Source organism: Macrosteles quadrilineatus, unplaced genomic scaffold, assembly GCF_028750875.1.
Source record: "Macrosteles quadrilineatus isolate MER2022 unplaced genomic scaffold, UCM_ALF_1.0 Scaffold_3__2_contigs__length_128488019, whole genome shotgun sequence".
NCBI lineage: Eukaryota > Metazoa > Arthropoda > Insecta > Hemiptera > Cicadellidae > Macrosteles > Macrosteles quadrilineatus.
The window spans coordinates 32341650-32363114 of NW_026542596.1; the positions used below are offsets into that span (position 1 = coordinate 32341650).

Below are 21465 nucleotides of genomic sequence, written 5' to 3' on the forward strand. Positions count from 1 at the left end.
CAATTAAAATAATTGTCAACCGATCAGCTGATCAGCTGATTAGTTGACGTTCGAAACATTACTTCTTTTCTCTCAATCCTTGAATCTCATTGGTCCGTTACCTGTGTTGATATGAGAAAAACTATGCTGATATGAAATGAAACTATGCTGATATGAAAGTAAACAGCTGTTAAGTGAAACTTTTCAATTCTAAGAACTGAACTGAAATGGCTACTTTAAAAAACGGTCGTTGGTAAAAGTAGATTGTTGTAGTCTTTGCCTTCCAAAAAACTAAAAAGGGCTGTGCGTATCTTGTGGTTTACCACCACTCCATTGATGTATGTTTAGATACAGTAATATCCCATATCCTATCTTAGGATGAACGTCGTTTTAACAGTTGGGAAATTGAAAAAAAAAAACTGATTGAAAATGTTTGTTTAAATTATAATTTACTTCAAATAAATAGCCTATAATATTTTTAATTATTTATTTCACTGCTAAATTAAAGTTTTCTAACAATAAATTGCCTCAGTACTGAGGGTATTAAGGTTTGGTGTAGGACGGCTAAGTAAAATACGGTAATCAGTATTTGATCAGAACTATTTCCCCCCATGTCGAGTAATGTTCAGTGTAATCTTTGATCAATAGTTACAACTGATGTTTTTCTCTTTGTACTGTATTTTGTAATTTGCTAGTATAGTGTGGATGGCTTTTTATGAACACATGTTACAAGTCCTTTGTTTACCTTTTCCTTGTTATTTTGTTCAACCAAAATAGTTACTTAGCAACCCCTAAGGCTAATGTTAAATTTTAAAAAAATCAAACGAGTTATGTAGATATGAAAATTTTACTGAGGTAGTGGCTGTCACCAATCACATTTTTAGGGCTATAAGTCCCTAATTCCAAAATTCAGTCAAAATCATTCTGGTGGATTTCGAGATACATATTACAGACATACAGACAAACACATATACATTGCTCTATTAAATAATAGGATAAGATATATGATTTTGCATTTCACTAAAATCACACTTCACCATCTGCTCTGTATTAGCAAACCTAGGTATTCGTTAAACCTAAGGTTTTACAGGGAATAAATCGGACACTAAGGAAATTTAAAGTACAAATCCAACCAGGCAATGACGATGTGCTTGTTCTGCAGTTTTGCTGTGGCGGGGGTTTTTTATGACTAACCCAACGGAAAATTACAAAAGTGTGTCTAGAGATTGTATACATTTTGAACGGCCGCGCATGTACGCGCGTGTGTTTGTGTGTGTGTGTGAGTGTATGTGTGCGTGGGGTGGCGGGTGCGGGTGTGGCCACCCACCACCATTGGACTCACCCTTGTCGCCGGGCTCAGCGTTAGCGACCAGACCGCTCCCACCCAGTGCGGTAGTCGTAGTCATGTTCGCGAGATAATACCGGGTTCGGGAGGGGCATGAGTGTCAGACATCACACCGGTGGCCATCGGAGGGATCCCACTTGGTGAGTAGACGACCAGCTCGAGGTGCAATTCCAAGGAATACGACGAAGATAAACGTAATGGGCGATACCAACCAAAGTGTGACCTCCTTTAAACTAGGTCATAGCAGCATCCTTGCCATCAGATTGTATCTCGCAGTGGTCTATAGTTTTGGATACATTTATGTGTAATATAAACAGTAACACAGTATGGTGTACGTGTGTGTGTGTGTTGTACCCCTACGTGGTGGTGAAGATGGACTAGTCAGATAGTGTCGCGTATCTCGTTTCATGTATCAAGACCTAACTTAATGTATTCCATTTTTAAACAGTGTTTCTCTTATTCTAATTGTGATTAGTCATTCAGAACCGCCAGAGCGGGAACATTATATAAACCAACTCGGTTTGGTAGAGTCCAGTTCACCACCGTCCTCCATTACCCATCACCAGTTAGCGTTTACCGATTTCCATTCACAGATATATCTGTATTGATACAGCTTTTAGGGTGTTTAACGAGTGTAATTTGAATTTAAACTGTTACAAAACATTCGTAACATTGTATTTTTGTATGGTGATGTTCCTTTGTTGGTCTGTGATCCAGTGTCAAGGGATGAAATGGGGCGAAACAGGGTGATCAGCTTTTAGAACATGCTAAGAGTTTGGCTAGCAGTCGGTTAAGTATGATTTCTTATGCTAACAATTACCATACTCTTTAAACTGTTACAATTCACAATCAAGATTGTGATACTGTAGTGTGTCTCCTTTGTGTTAGGAAGCAAGCCTAAATGCTAGTAGACTGGCGATGAACATGGGCGAGATGCTGCATAGAGTATGGGAGTATGAGTTATAAATTGGAATTGATCGACGTAACAATGTAATGTTAGATATCAGGGGAGCGGAAGTTATTATAACATAAATAATTTAACTAGCTATACCTACGTAATTATATGAAAATTGTGTCGATAAAAGCTAGTGAAAAAGCTTAACAATATTACCATCCCAGCATTCCATAATACATTAATTACTTACATGAAATACATACATACATTATTGTCTGGTACACTAAACGTTAGGGGGAAGCAAGTCATACTTAATGATAAATATTTTAGTAGTGATTGACGTCTCAAAGGTTTTGTAACCAACCACTTTCGCTCCACCGTATTCATGTATTATCGAATATCAATAACTGTTTAACAAAAATCTCACCTAAATGCTTTTATTCGCAACAGAATTTTAAGAGATTACAAATTTAATACAGTTCACTTAGGCTGTGAAAGATGAACCTGTTTTAATGAGGGAAGAGGAAACTTTTCTAATTAGTAAATCACATTTGAGTTTCAAACTAAACAGACTCTACCATACGATTAACAGTAAAGTTTCTAACTGTAAGGAGCCATATAGTTATATGGTATGCATGTTGAGCTGAGTAGGCGAGTGGTTAGCTTACTCTCATAGTAACAAAAGTGGTCTGTTCGACCCATTGAAATTAAAAACTGATTTTTGTAATTGACTCATCGGATAAAAATCGTGTCGGCATTTCAACCAATTGGTCATGGTTCCCATAACACCTCAATTATCAATCATTGTGATGGGGACCTAGGTGCGTATTTTAACCCAACTGTGAGTAAATCACAAGTGTAAAAATGGAGGGAGAGGATCTATGTAGCTTTGTTACTGACTAAGATCAGCTGATTCATTAGCCAGGATCATCTATATAAAGCCAAAAGTGCCCATGAACTTTTGATAAAACTAAGATTCATACCCCCATAAACCATCCTTATATATAATACGTGAAGGCGATTTCTACAAAACACTACTCCTCCGTTAATAATGGACGGATTTTTACAAACGACGTGTCAAAATAAAGTATTTTTTGTGTAGACGCCCCCTTTTACCAATTCCTGTAATAAAAATCCTCAGGCTTTGCCCCACAGGCCATCATAGCTGGAGATTCTCCCATAAGATTAACATGGGGAAATCTAAATATTTAATTGGAAACTTTGTCCCCACTAATTGTAGAGAACGGCTGGGCGTAGAAACTTGTTAGAGGTGTCCAAAGAAAGGTCTTGGTCTGTAGATAAGTTATCAAAAGAAAAACTAATCAAAATCCCTTAGGACTCTGCCCCCAGAAGCCTTTAAAGATCCCTCCACAGAGTTGTTTACATTTTGGCCATGTGAATAATACTTTTTAATGAAACAGCTGTTCATTTTTAAATTGTATTTCAAACACATTTATCCAAATAAGTATTTGCAATGTTATTTTCTGATTTTAAAATTGATTTTCTTCTTTATCATGTCATGTTTTGCAATATAACGTTCCATTACGAAATCTGTAGCAAATCCTTTTATCACAGCAATTCTTAAATTTTCTTATTAGTCCAGGATCTGAAGGGGGTTGAGCATGCATGAAAAGGGTGACGCAATTTTATTTCTGATTGTTGTTATAGGCACTATAGTGATCACGAAAACGCATGTCGTCGCCCCCCAGCGTGGTCGACACCCGGGGGGGAGGGGGGCAATATGGCGGGGTGCGCTGTTTACTAAAACGCCTATAACTCGAGAACTATTCTAGGTAGAACATTACAATAAACGTCAATTTACTCATAAAATTATGATCTTTAAAAATGTTAATGTAGTGAAATTCGTATCTTTGATGGTTTTTTAGTTATTTTATATTGAAGCTAAAAATCAATATGGGGTTATGGGGTTAAAATAGGTTTTTCCCATTTTTGACCCTAATAACCAAACAATTTGCAATTTATTTCTTAACCCATTTTGTAGAGCTTAAAAAAAGAAATAATTTAGTATAGCAAAGGGCTGTTGTATGCCTAACGTTTATGGATATAGTAAAAAAAAAACTTAAATTCAAAATGCCCATGTTATTCTTACGGATAATCAAAAAAACGGTTGTAGTTTGCTTATAAATGGATATATTATAATCAAATTTGGCAATTTTGTTTATTTCATACTAAGCTATCAACATTTCAATATAAAACTCACCTCAATACCTTCCCTGTAGCAGCAAACCTAGGTACTCATTATAATTCATTCTATTTAAATAGGAAATAAAGCTGACAGTTTTCAGGGAATATTTGAGTATAATATAATATTCAGTCTGCAGGTTTACTGCGGCAGGGGTACTTTTTAAAGCAACCGAAATTACAAGTACCAAGAGACACCTTTTAAGGATAAACATAGCTTTTATGTTTGTAGATCTATGAATAAAAAAAATTGATGATAAATCAGGAAGAAATTATGGGAAAAACTGTTCTTTACTTAGGTTATTTTTATTTTACAATTAAATTTAAATATAAATGCTGGGACATTTCATAATAGTATCATGAGATATCAAAGTGTTGTAGGTTATATTATTTCACATACCGTACCTTTAGTTTGACAATATGGGCTGCAATGTTGATAACAGTGACCGAAACTACAAAAGGAGTTTGAATGTTGTATAAAATAATTTCCTTTAGAATAACGAACAAAATATACTTTATATAAAAAAAATTCTTTTTATTTTAACAAACTATATTTACAAGTATTGTAATAGTGATACACGTCTTAATACATAATTTCCCATTAAGCTACATGATTCTAAAGCTTTTTTTCATATCTAGTTCATGTTGGCGACACTGGGTGCTAGTGTCAACAAAATTGTATTTCTATTGTATTACGGTTGATTTTATGATGACTGCCTTTTTTCCGGATATGAAAAAGGGACGAGCTATTGTTTATGGTATATTGATTTATTTGGCTTCATAAGTTTTAAAAATATCTGAAATAACAAGAAACAAATTTTATTTAATAAAAACACACCTCTAGTACCAGATGATCTACAAGGATGACAAATTTACCTTTAAGAATTATTTTTAATCTACAATATTTTTAATTGTATTAAGACGTGTATAACTATTACAATACTTGTAAATATAGTTTTTTAAAATAAAAAGATTTTTTTTTTATATGAAGTATATTTTGTTCGTTATTCTAAAGGAAATTATTTTATACAACATTCAAACTCCTTTTGTAGTTTCGGTCACTGTTATAAACATTGCAGCCCATATTGTCAAACTAAAGGTACGGTATGTGAAATAATATAACCTACAACACTTTGATACCTCATGATACTATTATGAAATGTCCCAGCATTTATACAGGGTGTCACAAAAAAGTGTGATGGGCTATACAGGACCTAATTCTACATGCAAAAATAAGTCAAAAATGAAAAATTAAATTTTTTGGATTTCGGCTTAGTTTAGCCGTAATCCGCCATTTTGTTTTTTGGGGAAAATATTTATTATTTCAAAATCCCTTTGAGATATTTTTACTAAACTTGGCAAAATTGTTTACATTATAGTAAGTAACATTTATAAAAAAATTATTATTTTAACTTTCCAAATTTCAAAATGGCGGCCGTTTAAATTTTTGTATGCCAAATTTCATGAAAACCGGTACCTAAATCAACATTTTGTAAGAGACAAAAGTTTTAGTATTTATTATGACAAATCCAACAAAACAAAAATGAATAAAATCGGTTCATAAATAAAGAAGCTGTGTTTATTTTAGTAATTTAGACTGAAATTACTTAATACGTTACATAAATTATTACATTACATTTAATACATTTTAATATTAATAATTTCAGTCTAAATTACTAAAATAAACACAGCTTCTTTATTTATGAACCGATTTTATTCATTTTTGTTTTGTTGGATTTGTCATAATAAATACTAAAACTTTTGTCTCTTACAAAATGTTGATTTAGGTACCGGTTTTCATGAAATTTGGCATAAAAAAATTCAAACGGCCGCCATTTTGAAATTTGGAAAGTTAAAATAATAATTTTTTTTATAAATGTTACTTACTATAATGTAAACAATTTTGCCAAGTTTCGTAAAAACATCTCAAAGGGATTTTGAAATAATAAATATTTTCCCCAAAAAACAAAATGGCGGATTACGGCTAAACTAAGCCGAAATCCAAAAACTTTATTCTTCATTTTTGACTTATTTTTGCATGTAGAATTAGGTCCTGTATAGCCCATCCCACTTTTTTGTGACACCCTGTATTTAAATTTAATTGTAAAGTAAAAATAACCTAAGTAAAGAACAGTTTTTCCCATAATTTCTTCCTGATTTATCATCAATTTTTTTTATTCATAGATCTACAAACATAAAAGCTATGTTTATCCTTAAAAGGTGTCTCTTGGTACTTGTAATTTCGGTTGCTTTAAAAAGTACCCCTGCCGCAGTAAACCTGCAGACTGAATATTATATTATACTCAAATATTCCCTGAAAACTGTCAGCTTTATTTCCTATTTAAATAGAATGAATTATAATGAGTACCTAGGTTTGCTGCTACAGGGAAGGTATTGAGGTGAGTTTTATATTGAAATGTTGATAGCTTAGTATGAAATAAACAAAATTGCCAAATTTGATTATAATATATCCATTTATAAGCAAACTACAACCGTTTTTTTGATTATCCGTAAGAATAACATGGGCATTTTGAATTTAAGTTTTTTTTTTACTATATCCATAAACGTTAGGCATACAACAGCCCTTTGCTATACTAAATTATTTCTTTTTTTAAGCTCTACAAAATGGGTTAAGAAATAAATTGCAAATTGTTTGGTTATTAGGGTCAAAAATGGGAAAAACCTATTTTAACCCCATAACCCCATATTGATTTTTAGCTTCAATATAAAATAACTAAAAAACCATCAAAGATACGAATTTCACTACATTAACATTTTTAAAGATCATAATTTTATGAGTAAATTGACGTTTATTGTAATGTTCTACCTAGAATAGTTCTCGAGTTATAGGTGTTTTAGTAAACAGCGCCCCCCGCCATATTGCCCCCCTCCCCCCCGGGTTGTCGACCACGCTGGGGGGCGACGACATGCGTTTTCGTGATCACTATAGTGCCTATAACAACAATCAGAAATAAAATTGCGTCACCCTTTTCATGCATGCTCAACCCCCTTCAGATCCTGGACTATTATTGAACTATCTTATATCTATTGTACGGGTTGGTGTCTGCCTTTTCCACCACTTTTGCCTACATTTTTATCATATTATTCTACACATATCAAATATTTATGTAGAAATATCTGCTCTTATCGTGTCTAATAAAATCCAAACATAGAAACTTTGTCTAAAATGGTACCCATCTTGACAAGTTATTTGCACCTGCCTATATTACGGACTTTGGCGCACCGGTTTGGTAACATTATTGAAAATAACACGACATTTTGGCTGTAAAAGATGGTACAAAGAGAAAATACTATTTAAGTAGCTACTGTCATAACAGAAAGGTCATATTCCTTTTAAACTAGATCACACAATCCTTTATAAGATACGTTGATTAACAATATGTAAACGTCAATATATACGTAGCAGCCAATTTACAGTATTTTTGCTTTTTGGAAATGTCCCATTGCTATGTCATTTGCATTATTTGTTGCCTATGAAGCCGCAAGACCAATGAACTAGGAGGCCCCTACAGTTCAAGAATAAACGCCAACTTCACTTCAAGTATTCCACTTACACCTAACATTCCGTAGAGAGATTATATTGACAACTTTATGTTATTGATAAGGCCGAGACAACTAACTGACATCCCCCATGTCAAGGAATTCCAGCTTTAACAGTAACACCACAATCAATTTCTCAAAAACTATGAGAATTCTTTTGAAATAAAATCATATTACACTGATGAAATCACGAATGTGTTTAACTTCAAAAGATCCATCAATACGATTTTAATACTGTTTAAACGTTCTTCCAAAGTAAGATATACCATATAACATACTAATAATAACTCCGATGACGTACGGTATGGGAAATATTTTATTCATTGAATGATCAACCAAATTTGGCAACTAACACAATTAATATCATTATTGTTTTTACACTTATTACTCTTTAAACAATGATAAATGCTCAAAATATGTATATTTCACCCAATTTATCGCAGTTAGATGAATTAACGTAAGCCTTGAAAGTAACCGTCGATTTCGACGGGTTTCACCTAGTATACTTAAAATGTTCGTCATGACGAGAAACCTTGCGCATAACTATCAATTTGTTCATAAATTGCCCTTTAAGGCCATAATTACTTTACAAAGGGAACTTTCCATATACTTAATGTTAAAAATACCTCAGCTGTTCTTATTTGTATGTTATTCTTTCAATTTATTACCTTATTAAAATCTGGTGTGATTAAACAGTGTCACGCAGTATTTGTAGTTTGGGTTGCGTTGGCAAAAATCCCGTTTATTTGTATTCCATTTCTTATTTTTTGGTTAATGTAGTGAAAGAGTAAGATACCAAACGAAAAATCTACCATAAAATATGACGGAGAAACATTTAATCACCCTACAGGTAGACTTACTAGGTTGTAAAACACATAAAACATACTGCAGATTTTACAACGATGACGAGCCTGATTACTGTATGCACTGTCATCTTCATTTATTTCTGAGCTTAATTGCTTACTCTAAGTATTGATTAGGTAATGAATAATACCACGCAAAACATTCAGTTTTGAAGATTATGTCAAAAACAGCCAACCGGTATGTGCCTTTTAGATGTGGATTTTCATACATCAGAACATCCATGAAGGTGATTATCTATTCTTATATCTATATCAGCTGTTTTTAAGTTTCCAAACGATACACCATCGTTGTTGCTGATCGTAACCTAGATGTTTCGTATACTTAATATTGATTAGTAATATCAAAGATTACATATGTAATATTGATCCATCATTGATTTCAATCAAAAAGATAAAATACAATCATGAAATTGTTGAACATAGTTGAGAAAGGACTGACAAAAAGTAAACAAAGGAATGTAAACAGATAATAACAATTAATTATTGTAACATGTGATTTTATGTAGATGGTAGACTACTTCCACCAGAATGGGAAAAATACCTTTTGGAAGCATAACAAATAACTACGAATGCTCGTAGGAAAGAGCCGTGTGGTGATTTGAAGACGTGAATAGGCTAACCGAATAATACTGACAATGATAATGCACAAGATTCAAAATTGTATCTACATCAAACATGCTTTCTTCTCTGAAGCTAAACGGCGGTCCTGGATAAGAATAAGCTGGTTTTAGTAAGAAACTAACTAACGACAAATCCATCGCGCCTTTATATTTATTTTGCATTATTACTCAGGCTTGTACGTTTAGGCTGCTAACTATTTATCTCGTAAATTGCTCATTCTTTCTCGTAATAACATTGATAAAAGGAGTATAGACATATGTATAATCCTTTAATCTATGGTAATACCATAATTACTAGAGGACCCATGCTGCTCCGCAGCGTTAAAATAAATATAATATCCGAGAAATAATCAAATTTATGATTTTTGATTTAGTAATACAGTATCTTAATCGCTTAAATAAAAGCCGATATTTCCTTGAAAGTTCTTTTACCAAAATATACAGGATTATATAATTATAACTGGTGAAATACATCTTAAATTGATGTAAGAATTCAAAAATTATACAAATTATGTTTTTAGTCGAGTAATACAGGAGATAAGTATATGCCGATGCTTGATGTGAAATCTTTGCATGCATTACTTCAATTTGAGACCTCAATCATGAAAATCGGTCGGGTAGAGGAGCCAAACGAACTCGGAAAAGAAAAACCAAAATTAACTCCCCATCAGAAATACATGGGGAACAAATTTCGTTTACGTATAGGCCGAGTGGTATTATAGATAAATATATGCCGATACTTGACGGCAAATCTGTGCGTGCATACTTTCAGTTTGAGACCTCAATCATGAAAATCAGTCGGGTAGAAGAGGCAAACGAACTCGGGAAAGAGAAACCAAATTTAACTCCCATAAGAAATACATGGAGAGCAAGTTTCCTTTACGTATAAACCGAGTGAGACTATAGATAATTATATGCCGATGCTTGATAGCAAATCTGTGCGTGCATACCTTCAATTTGAGACATCAATCATGAAAATCGGTCGAGTGGAAGAGCTAAATGAACTCGGAAAGAGAAACCAAATTTAACTCCCATAAGAACTACATGGAGAGCAAATTTCGTTTACGTATATGTCGAGTGGGATTATATATACATTTATGCCGATGCTTGATGTCAAATCTGTGCGTTCATACCTTCAGTTTGATACCTCAATCATGAAAATTGGTCGGGTAGTAGAGCCAAACGAACTCGGAAAAGAAAAACCAAATTTTTTAAATACATAAGATACCGTATATTATTCATTTTTTTAAAATTATTTAACGTGTTTTAAAACGCATGTAATGACTAAAAATCACTGCATGGCTGAAACGTCTAAATCCAGTTGCAGATGTTAATTGCGATAATTTTGGCGATCATTGGTTAAACGCTTCTTAGAATATATTATGAGAAAAATAATAAATGTCAAAATTGTATCCTTGTAAAATACATAGCAGCACTCAGGGAAAACCAAAACCGCTATATGATTATTTACAACTAGTGGCTTGTATAGGGACATAAGTAGCTAAAAAGCTCAATAATATAAAACAAATCATTCTACTATTTAAACAAACTAAGAAATATATTATCCATGTGTCAGAATAGATATCCCTGTACGACATATCTTTTGTGTAAAAACAGTTTGTTGTTTCTTTTTGTTTGCCTTTGTTCATGTTATTTTTCAATAAATCATTCGAATCACTCATAGGTTTAACTCTGCTAAAGGCAGCAAACGTATAATTGTTTGTGAATAAAAATACTGGTTTATAAGGTAGCTTTGGTTTTGTGGTTAATGGTGATAAAAAAGACTTCCCTGATTGGAATTTTGAAAATTGTCTTCGTCAAATATGAAAAGGCAAATAAAGGTGTGTTGAGGTAAGCTTAGTTCTTGGCCAAACCCGCTAAATTAGCATCCCTACCCGGTTAATATTTCTAAGTGTATACTCCTTTTGTTAAGGTTCAACAACATTAGGGTAAAGTAAAAAGACATCCCATTGACCAAACTTAACCGTAGATTTTTTCTGATCAACATAAAAAACTATAATTAGTAAGTAATGTAAGTTTATGTGGTGGTACTCCTCTTAAAGGTGCGATTGACGTTATATATTCTATCAAATTAGGCCTAATCATCGGCTGATTCTTAATTTTTTTACGAGCAACAGACAGTACCAGTTTAAATCTCTAAACAATATTGTTTTTCCTCCCATTGGAACTTGTCATAGTACTTACTTAATTAACAAATATATATTTCCTGTACGAACCTATTCCATCTTTATTCCCAGGTAATTTTTTAAGAGTAGCCGTTGAGGTTATTCCACTTCATCCAAAATATTAATTAAACACTTCAATAAATCTTAAATTTAATATAAAGAAAGTGTAGGATAAATCTATAACATATTTTTTTTAATAAAAACAAAGCATAAGTTTTTTCATTAAATCTTGAATCGTTAATTATTTAGTCAATGTGGTTATGTCAAACGTTAAAAAACACAAATTTGAAAATTTTCACAGTAAAATAATGTATTTCCACATTCTATAACGTAGGTAAAAAGTCTTAATTATTATAGGTAACGTTATACCTGGTTTTATATAGTACATTGCAGAATTGACTGGCAAATAAGTAATCCAAATGTTAATATTGCGTACTGGCTTGATGATTAATCACGATCAGCTTTATTGAATTAAACAAATATCAGCAGTAAATGGCTTCTAATGCTATTCTTATGGAGAACATTTTACGTTATATCTCGTTTTCTGGTAACTTTATGGGAATTCTGCTATTTTTCCCGAGTCCCTGGAGTCCCGAATTCCTGACGTCCACAATTTTCTGTTAAACATTTGTCTTACAGAATTGTATATAAGGATTACATCCGTTTTAAGCACGGGTAGTGGCTATTGTCAGCTAAATAGATTTGAAAATGTAAAACGATATTTGGCAATTTGAGGGTTGTTGGGTTCTGAACTAATTTTGTTATTTAGTCACCGTAATAGAGTCTGCAAATTCAGCGTAATTTAACTGCATTATAAATAAACTTTTATTACAAACTAAAAAAAACTTTAACACTACTATCCACTAAAATTTGACTTACGATGTGTCTAGAGTGAAACTGTGTTCAACTCATTGTTGATTCAATAGATTCCGTATTAAATTACTTATGAAGAGACATTCAAGTGAGTTTGACATGTTAGCAGTATGACTACGTCTGAAGGGGGGGGGGGGGAGGGGGCGGAAGGGGTCGGCTGTATTATTCAGGGAGATTTGTAATTCTGGAAGAGTCCAACAAAAACGGGTTTTAGGGGAAGCTAACCTATTTAAACTAAGACCCTGCAGTATGTCTAAGCAGTGAGCGTTGTATTCATAATTTTGACGTAGCCTTGTGAATAAGTGATAGTAATAAATGGATTGTGGTACTGTACCTCAATTAACGCCTAAAATAATTTACCAAAATAGTTTTTTTATCCTACTAAAGTTTGCATGCCATTTAAAAACTTGATATAGTTTTTTATAAACTATTATATTCTGATACTAAATTGATGAGGTTAAATTTAAAATTTTCTGATTCTAGTCTCTAATAAATTACAAAGAACATTGTCCTGGAGTCAACGGCCAAAAAGTTCATAAATTGTTTTAGTAAATGATATATTTACAAATTTTCAAATATTCACTAAAAGTAAACTTAACTTCCGTTCGTTAATCGATAACCTCAACTATCTCCCAAGAAACGTAAACCATTTTCAAAACCATTTTGTTCAAATAAGGCTAATAAAAAGATAATGTTTTACCAATCTACTAACATTCTCCTAATTAACTTACACATGTTTAAAAGAACAGTTGATTTCTTTCAAACGAAGCGACGGTTTAAACTCTGTTTCTTAATCTCTATATACAGGGTGTTCAGTGGCACAGGGTAGTCAGTGTCAAATATTTTACACACAGATAAACCCATTTAAAAGTTTGTAAATTCGACTTAAATAAAAAAAATGAAAAATCGATAAAAAGGGTGCTACAACTCACTTAAGAAAATCTTTTATTAAGTAGTGTTAAAAACTGTTAAATAGTATAAACAAATCTATCCACGTTTTAAGCTTTAAAATGATATGCAATATGTGACATGTAATGTCAGCCTAAGGGGAGAAATATGACGTTAAACATAAAATTAATCATTTTTTCATTCTGCACTCATTAATTACAAGAACGCGTTTAGTGAAAGTTGTGTGCAAAAGGTATCTGTATAATTATATAGGTATACCCCAAGTAATCTTATAACATCTAATATTTGAGTACATATTGAATACCATATTACATAGTAAAAAGGCTTTGAATTATTGAATACCAGACCAGGTTAGTATAGAGTATTTTATAAATGCACAAGTCAGAAGTAATTAAAATAATAAATAATTAACACTATGCTTGCAATTTAAGTTATTTTACAAAATAAATTTTGAAATACAAGGTAATATTATTTAATTTAATTGAAAACAAACAGAAACATGGGAAGCTGCACCTTAAGAATTTTAAATATGTGGTTTAAACTACCTGACTTTGCGTGTTCTTTAGCTTTTCTTTATTGCTGCAACTGTAATCTTATAGGAAAGGGTTCCTCTCAATTTTGTACAACTACTGTCAATTATACAACTTTCTCAAGTCCTGTTCACTGTATACATAGCTTTAGTGTACACATGCCCAAACAAAGAATAAGATAGGCATAATATCAGGGAATCTGGCTGCCCATGCAAAGGGTCTGCCTCGTCCAAAAAATCCAGATGACTAAATTTCTTACCTTATTAGTGTAATGAAGAGGAGTGCTATTTTAAAATTGTATACCATATATTTAAGTTTCATCATAATCTAAGTGATCCAAGACTGCAGTTAGGGTGTGCTTCAAAAACCCAGATAGGTTTGTCAATTAAATTTGTCGAATAAATATATGCCCCATTAAATAAATTGTTTGAAAAATAATTTACGTGTGCAGTATGTGCATCAAGAACATGCATCGGACATAACCTGTACTAAGATTCTTAAGGTGCAGCTTATCCATGAGTAGGATACCCAGCTCTTGCGGGGACCAATCAGAGAGCAGCATTTCATCCCCACCCCTCCCCCTAGGCCACGCCCCCTTTTGTCCCACGTGGTCGCCCTCTGGTGTCCCACGTGGTCTAACCTCACTTTTGTTTTCGCGCCAAACATCTAACCTCACTTTACGTATTGCATACGTAGGTTCCCGCCAAACGAAAAAAACTTCACCTTCCCGCCAAGTAACATAACCTCACTTTCGCGCCAAACGAAAAAAATCACCTTCCCGCCAAGTAACATAACCTCACATTTATTTTCGCGCCAAACGAAAAAAATCACCTTCCCGCCAAGTAACATAACCTCACTTTCGCACCAAACGAAAAAATCACCTTCCCGCCAAGTGACTTTCGCGCTAAACGAAAAAAACCTTACTTCTTCTCCGCCGATTCCCGCCAAACAACGTAACCTCACCTTCCCACCAAGCTTCACTTTACGTATTGCGTAGGTTCCCGCCAACTGATATAACCTCTGTAATGATCAACTCTTGCCAAATGAAATAACCTCCACAAAGCTGTGTCCTGAATAATTACACAGATTGTTTGGTCTAAAATATGTTTTAATGCTACTATATCTACGATTTATATTTACATTATTCTAAAAATATTTACAAACACTAAACTAAACTTCTTCTTCTTCTTCTTCTTCATCTTCATGGTTCTGTAACAAAACAAGGAAGTGTTAATGGTGTGTATCCTGGTTGCTGATTGGTTGTAATAAGCTTGTACCTGATTGGTCATAAATAGGTGATCTGTTGTGTGATTGGCCAATTTTTGCTATTTAAACCTTTTAGTACTTATTTTCTTTCACTTTGCTCTTGGCAATTGAACGTGTTGGACGTGTGCTCTTGTGTTTGATGTTTTGAGGTTATGTTTGAAAGTTATTTCTAGTGTTAAATGTTAGTTTGATTATTTACGGTACATCAGTGGTAAGTAAACTTTGTTTCTTTATTGTAACGTATTGTGCAATCGGTGTGCTATATTCAGCTTTGTGTGCGCGCAGCTGTGTCCCCACCACATCTTGTGTCTCTGTGTTGTAGTGTGCAATCGGTGTGCTATATTTAGCTGTGTGCGCGCGCAGGTCGTGTCCCCTCTAGATCTTGTGTCTCCACGTCTGTTTTACTTTGCTCTAGGCGTTTGACGACGATGGATGTTAGTATGGCTGATAACGTATCTGACGAAGTAGTTGAACCCGTAAAAGTAGTTGAGCCTGTTAATTTGATTAGTACTGATCAAACTTATGTAAATAAATTTAGATTGTATGGGAGTAAAACTGTATTTAAATTCACCAATCCGCCTCCAGAGACTAATGAGATTGATTGGTTGAGACAGGGGTTTGCACAAATTGTAAATAGTATGAAAGAACAAGCTTTTGAAAATGATCAACTTGGGTTTACTTTGGAGAGTCTCAACTTGAAATCAAAAGCACCAGGCTATGTAAATTTTCGTCCGGCTACTGAAATTGATGAAAACGTTTTGTGGCAAATCTTTGGCGGTATTGTGCAATCAAACTCTGAATCTATCAAATCTACCGACACCTTTAAAGTGGAATGCACTAGAATTAACCTTCCTGTAGGTTCTGGAAGGGTAAGACCAGGGTTTTACAATACGTTTGACGAGGAATGCAAGGCAAGACGGGGAATTGTTGTCATTAATAATAAAGATAAATTGTGTCTTCCCCGTGCAATTGTAGTGGCTATGGCCAATGTAACCAAAGACCCCCTTTACAACGCAGTAAGGAAAGATGATGGAAAAAGACAGACTGTTAGGGCTCAAGAACTTGTGTGTCGAGCGAGGGTTGAAATGCCAGAAGGTGGAGCTGGCATCCCGGAACTTGAAAAATTTCAGGGGTTTTTGAGGGACTACAAAATTGTTGTGTATAACTATGACAGGAAAGGACGCGATGTGTACTTTGAGGGAAATGTGGAAAATGCAAAATTCACACTAAATTTAATTTTTTACAATGGACATTACAATGTAATTAATTGTTTGACAGCTGCTTTTGTTTGTAATTATTTCTGTGAAGCCTGTCATGTACCCTATGATCACAAAGGAGAGCATCGTTGCTCAAACATTTGCCCACAGTGCCAAACTATTTCACCTCCCTGTGTAGAGGAGCATGGAGGTATTCTGTGCCCTAAATGTAACATGACCTACCGAAACCAGGAATGTTTTATTGCGCATCAAGCTGACAAGTGTAAAAATGTAAAGAAATGTCTCGATTGTGGGAAATTGGTCTGGATTAAAGAACGATCCAAGCCTCATAAATGTGGTGAAGTATTTTGTAAACCTTGTAGTTCATTTGAAGACCCTAACCACAAATGCTATATGAAACCTGACACGAGAAAGCCCAAGTCAAAAGATTTTCTGTTTATTTTCTTCGACTTGGAAACCCGCCAAGATGAGTCTCTGCCCTCAAATACTGATGCTAAGGTCCATAAAGTAAACTTGTGTGTGTCACAACAGTTTTGCTATCAGTGTATTGAGGCCAAATTTTGTATGGCTTGTAAAAATCGAACAAGAGTCTTTAAATCAGAACCAGTCACTCAGTTCATGGACTATGTGATGCAAGTCCGTAAAAATTTCAAAGATGTCTGTGTCATTGCACACAATGGGCAGGGCTTTGATTTTCAATTTTTGTTAAAGTATGTGCTGGAGGATACAAAGTTCACTCCGAAACTTGTAATGCGGGGAACTAAGGTAATTTTGATGGAGATTGACAATGTGAGGTTTGTTGATTCACTTAGTTATTTCCCCATGTCTCTAGCTGCACTGCCCAAGGCCTTTGACCTGCCCCCGGAAAAGAAGAAAGGCTATTTCCCCCACCTTTTCAACACCCTTGAGAATCAAAACTATGTGGGCCCTATGCCGGCAAAGAAGTTTTACTGTCCAGAATCTATGTTTGAAAAATCACACAAAGATTTTGAAAACTGGTATAATGATCAGGTTTCAAACAATGTTACGTTTGACTTTAAGAAAGAAATCCTAGAGTATTGTGTATCAGATGTTGATATCTTAGCTCAAGCTTGTTTAAAGTTCCGTTCAATTTTTCTGCAAGAGTGTAATGTTGATCCCTTTCTCGAGGCTGTAACCATTGCCAGCGCATGCAATTTAGCTTTTCGCAGGAACTTTTTGAAGAAAAATACTATCGGCATCGTTCCTAAAAACGGCTATAGGCTTACAGACGCCCAATCGGCAATTGCGTTACAGTGGCTATCGTGGGAAGAGGAGAAACGTGGAATTAGAATTGAACATGCTGGTCGTGGGAAAGAAGTTAAGATCAATGGAATGAAGGTTGATGGGTATGATGGTAAAAATATTTACGAATTTCAAGGCTGCTACTGGCATGGCTGTCCCAAATGCTTTCCCTATGACCGTGAACTTGCTTTGAAAGAGGACCCCTCTGACTCACTCCATTTGCGGTATGAACGGACCAAATCGAAAATAGCAAAGTTGGGTGATAACGTTGTACAAATGTGGGAATGTGAGTTTAGAAAGTTAAAAAAGATAGAAAACATGAAACATTTAGACAAGTTGCCGATCCTCAACAATTTACCTCTGAACCCGAGGCAAGCATTTTTTGGGGGTCGAACCGGTAATGCCAAAACGTATCACAAATGTGCTGAAGGGGAAACTATTGAATACGTGGATGTATGCTCCCTCTATCCCTGGGTATGTAAATATGGCAAGTACCCTGTAGGCCATCCGACAATCTATGTAGGTGATAGAGAGTGTAGACAGAGAGGTCTTAATGTTGAAGGCCTATTAAAGTGTAAAGTACTCCCACCACGCGATCTTTACCATCCTGTGCTCCCGGCTAAAATGAATGACAAGTTAATGTTTGTTTTGTGTGCGACTTGTGGAGATGGTCAGATTCAAAGTGATTGCGACCACGAAAGTGGTGACAGAGCACTTATTGGGACCTGGACCATGGACGAGATTCGTAAAGCCGTAGAAAAGGGTTATGTTGTACTCGACATGTATGAACTTTGGGAGTATAAGGTAGCCACATATGAAAATGGGGGATTGTTCACTGACTTTATAAATAAATTTTTAAAAATGAAACAGGAAGCATCCGGGTTTCCAGGCTGGTGTGAAACAGAGGAGGACAAAAACAAGTACATTGAGGATTATTTTCAAAAAGAGGGCGTCCAATTGGAAAAAGACAAAATTGTAAAAAATGGTGGTTTGAGGTCGTTGGCTAAACTGATGTTGAACTCGTTTTGGGGAAAATTTGGACAGCGTGAAAATCAGACCAAAGCTACAATTGTCAGGGACCCAAAAACACTTTTCAAAATGTTAACCAGTCCTGAAATTGATGTAAATAGAGTACAGATTGTCAATGATGAGGTTCTTGTTGTCAGCTGGGAGTACATTGATGAGGTTGGTGAGCCATTGCAAAATGTTAATGTCGTGGTGGCTGCTTACACCACTGCCCAAGCGAGATTGAAGCTCTATGAGCATCTAGATGCCTTGGGTGGTCAAGTGTTGTATTATGATACTGATTCTGTATTGTATGTATACAAGGGTGGTTTGTATAGAGTTCCTACGGGAGATTATCTAGGGGAAATGACCGATGAGTTGGCCGAGTATGGACCAGGTTCATACATAACAGAGTTTGTATCTGGAGGGCCAAAAACCTATGCATACCTCGTGTGGTCAACAAACAAACAAAAATTGATTCCCGTTTGTAAAGTAAAAGGGCTTACATTAAATATGAAAACTTCTAAAAAGATTGGATTTGACAGTTTGAAAGAGATGGTCCTTGGTGATGCTGCACAAACAATGGACATTGAGGAAAATAGAATCAGACGAACAAAAGATAGGAATATAGTTACAATCAGTGAGGTCAAACAGTTTAAAATTACGGGACCAAAAAGGAAACATGGTAGCAATTATGATACACTTCCATATGGGTTTAAAATTCAAAAAACTCACCAAAATCTCAACTCCTGAATCACTACCATCACTGTCACTCCACTCCTCCCAGTCCCCAATATCCACCTCGTTCCACCCGTTCCACCCTCCCGGTCCCCAATTGACCCCAAATTCCGAATCTGTGTCTGAATCGTTGTCTTCTTCAATCAAATTCAAAAATTCACATACTCTGCGATATAAATAATGTTGAACAAAATCACTAACGACCAGCATCAGAGAGATCATGTTGGACACTGAACACATGTTGCACATGCTGCACATGTGTTGCGCTCCCCTCTCCACTATCACTACATACCTTTATGGTGGCATATTCTCTGTTTCTTGGTGGTAACGGTGGTGGCCTGAGATCCAAGGGTCGAAGTTCTTCGTAGATTGGTTCTACTGGCCTAAGAAATACCACCCTTGTCTTGACGATAAATGGCGACGGCTCGTCGCGCTTGATGGAGAATATCCAGCCAAAACACGATGCGAAACACATGGTGGCTGGGATCCAACTGGAGTGGGGCTATTTTTGAATGTGTTTGTACATTGAGGCGCTCAAATCTGGAAGGACTTGAGCTACTCCTTGTGCATGTGTGAATGATGGTCACTGGCGCGGCTGACTAAAAAGCCCGTAAACCATGTGTGAAGGTCACTGGCACGGCTGACTAAAAAGCCTGTAAACCATGTATGAAGGTCACTGGCGTGGCTGACTAAAAAGCCCGTAAACCATGTGTGGAGGGGTGAGTGTCATTCCACTTGGAACCTTCTCGCCACCATGTTGTCCCTACTTGAGCTCTCAGCTAGAACAATTACTGATAACTTGTTTCTTTTAAGTGCTGTAAAGCAAGCAGCAATCCCACCTGTGATTAAAGATTACATATTCAATTACCACCATGAAAACTGTGGCTATGTCTACTACCACATTTGTTTTCTCGACAATGAAGAGTTTTGTAAGGATTGTGGAGAGGCAGCGAATATTTCTTTTCGACGGTTTGGAACAATTGTATGTGTACCAAAATTTAAGACTCCAAGAGATAGATGCACCATCTGTGCAGCACGTCTATACAATTGGACCAGATTGAGAAGATGTTCCTGTCCACAATCCTTGATCCCATCTTTGAGAAGGTGGTAAGAAAAATTTTGGGGAACGGAGACGGCAACTAGTTTGTTTTTGGAGGCCGTCACGAGCTGCGGCGGTGGAGGGGCCGCAGCTTTTCTGGGTGCCAAATAAAAAGACTATTCTATTTGGAACCTTCTTGCCATCATGTTGTCCTTGTCTGAGCTTTCAATTAGGGAAATTTGCACAAATGTTATCCTTTTCCCTTATGTAAAAGAAAGTGTTGATCTTCCATCAACGCTAAAGCAGGACATTTTGAACTGTCATAGAGAAAACTGTGGTTACGTAACCCTAAACTACTACGAGTCTTTTAGAGGCTCTAGTAGGTTATGTATTGACTGTGGAAGAATGGTTGATCTTCCTTCTCGCTTAAAGCGAAGAGGTAACTACATGTATCCAAAGTTTAAAGTCCCCAAAGAAACATGCAGCATTTGCATGGCTCCTTTATTTATCTTCCATAAAGTAACTTGTAAATATTGTAAAAACTAAATGTTTGTAAAACAAAAAAAAATAAACGGAGGTGGCAACTAGTTTGTTTTTGGAGGCCATCACGAGCTGCGGCGGTGGAGGGGCCGCAGCATTTATAAAAACTTAATAAATTATCAATGTACTGTCAAGTTGTATCATTTTAACAATGGATGTCAGACGTGCTATAGCTGAAGAGCTACACAAACCTGCTAGAAAGAATTACACTAGACGGAAAGTGACTCTTAAAGGGTTGAATGATTTGTACCAGGCCGATCTCGTAGAGATGCAGCCTTATGCAAAGCTAAATAAAGGTAATCGGTACATCATGACTATGATCAATTGTTTTTCAAAACTCGGGTTTGCAGTCCCGTTAAAAGATAAGACAGGTCCGGCAGTTGCCAAGGCACTTGAACCTATTTTGATAAAACATAAGATGAAATACTTTCAAA

At 35.3% G+C, this 21465-nt stretch overlaps 2 protein-coding genes across 3 annotated transcripts in view; both read left to right on the forward strand.

The window, feature by feature from the left end:
• LOC128989088 (uncharacterized) overlaps nt 1-20595 on the forward strand; it is a 37729-nt gene extending 17134 nt beyond the window's left edge. Inside the window, exons 4-7 of the mRNA XM_054410946.1 lie at nt 15515-15623; nt 16205-16388; nt 16809-19025; nt 20487-20595. Of these exons, the coding sequence (XP_054266921.1) occupies nt 15515-15623; nt 16205-16388; nt 16809-19025; nt 20487-20595 (2619 nt within the window). The remainder of the gene's footprint in view (nt 1-15514; nt 15624-16204; nt 16389-16808; nt 19026-20486) is intronic.
• The window catches only part of LOC128989864 (dorsal-ventral patterning tolloid-like protein 1), a 189417-nt gene continuing 169188 nt past the window's right edge, over nt 1237-21465 (forward strand). Inside the window, exon 1 of one of the 2 annotated variants that reach the window (XM_054411953.1) lies at nt 1237-1464. The gene's annotated coding sequence lies outside the window, so the exon portion shown is untranslated. The remainder of the gene's footprint in view (nt 1465-21465) is intronic. The other variant, XM_054411954.1, reaches the window with a different exon arrangement.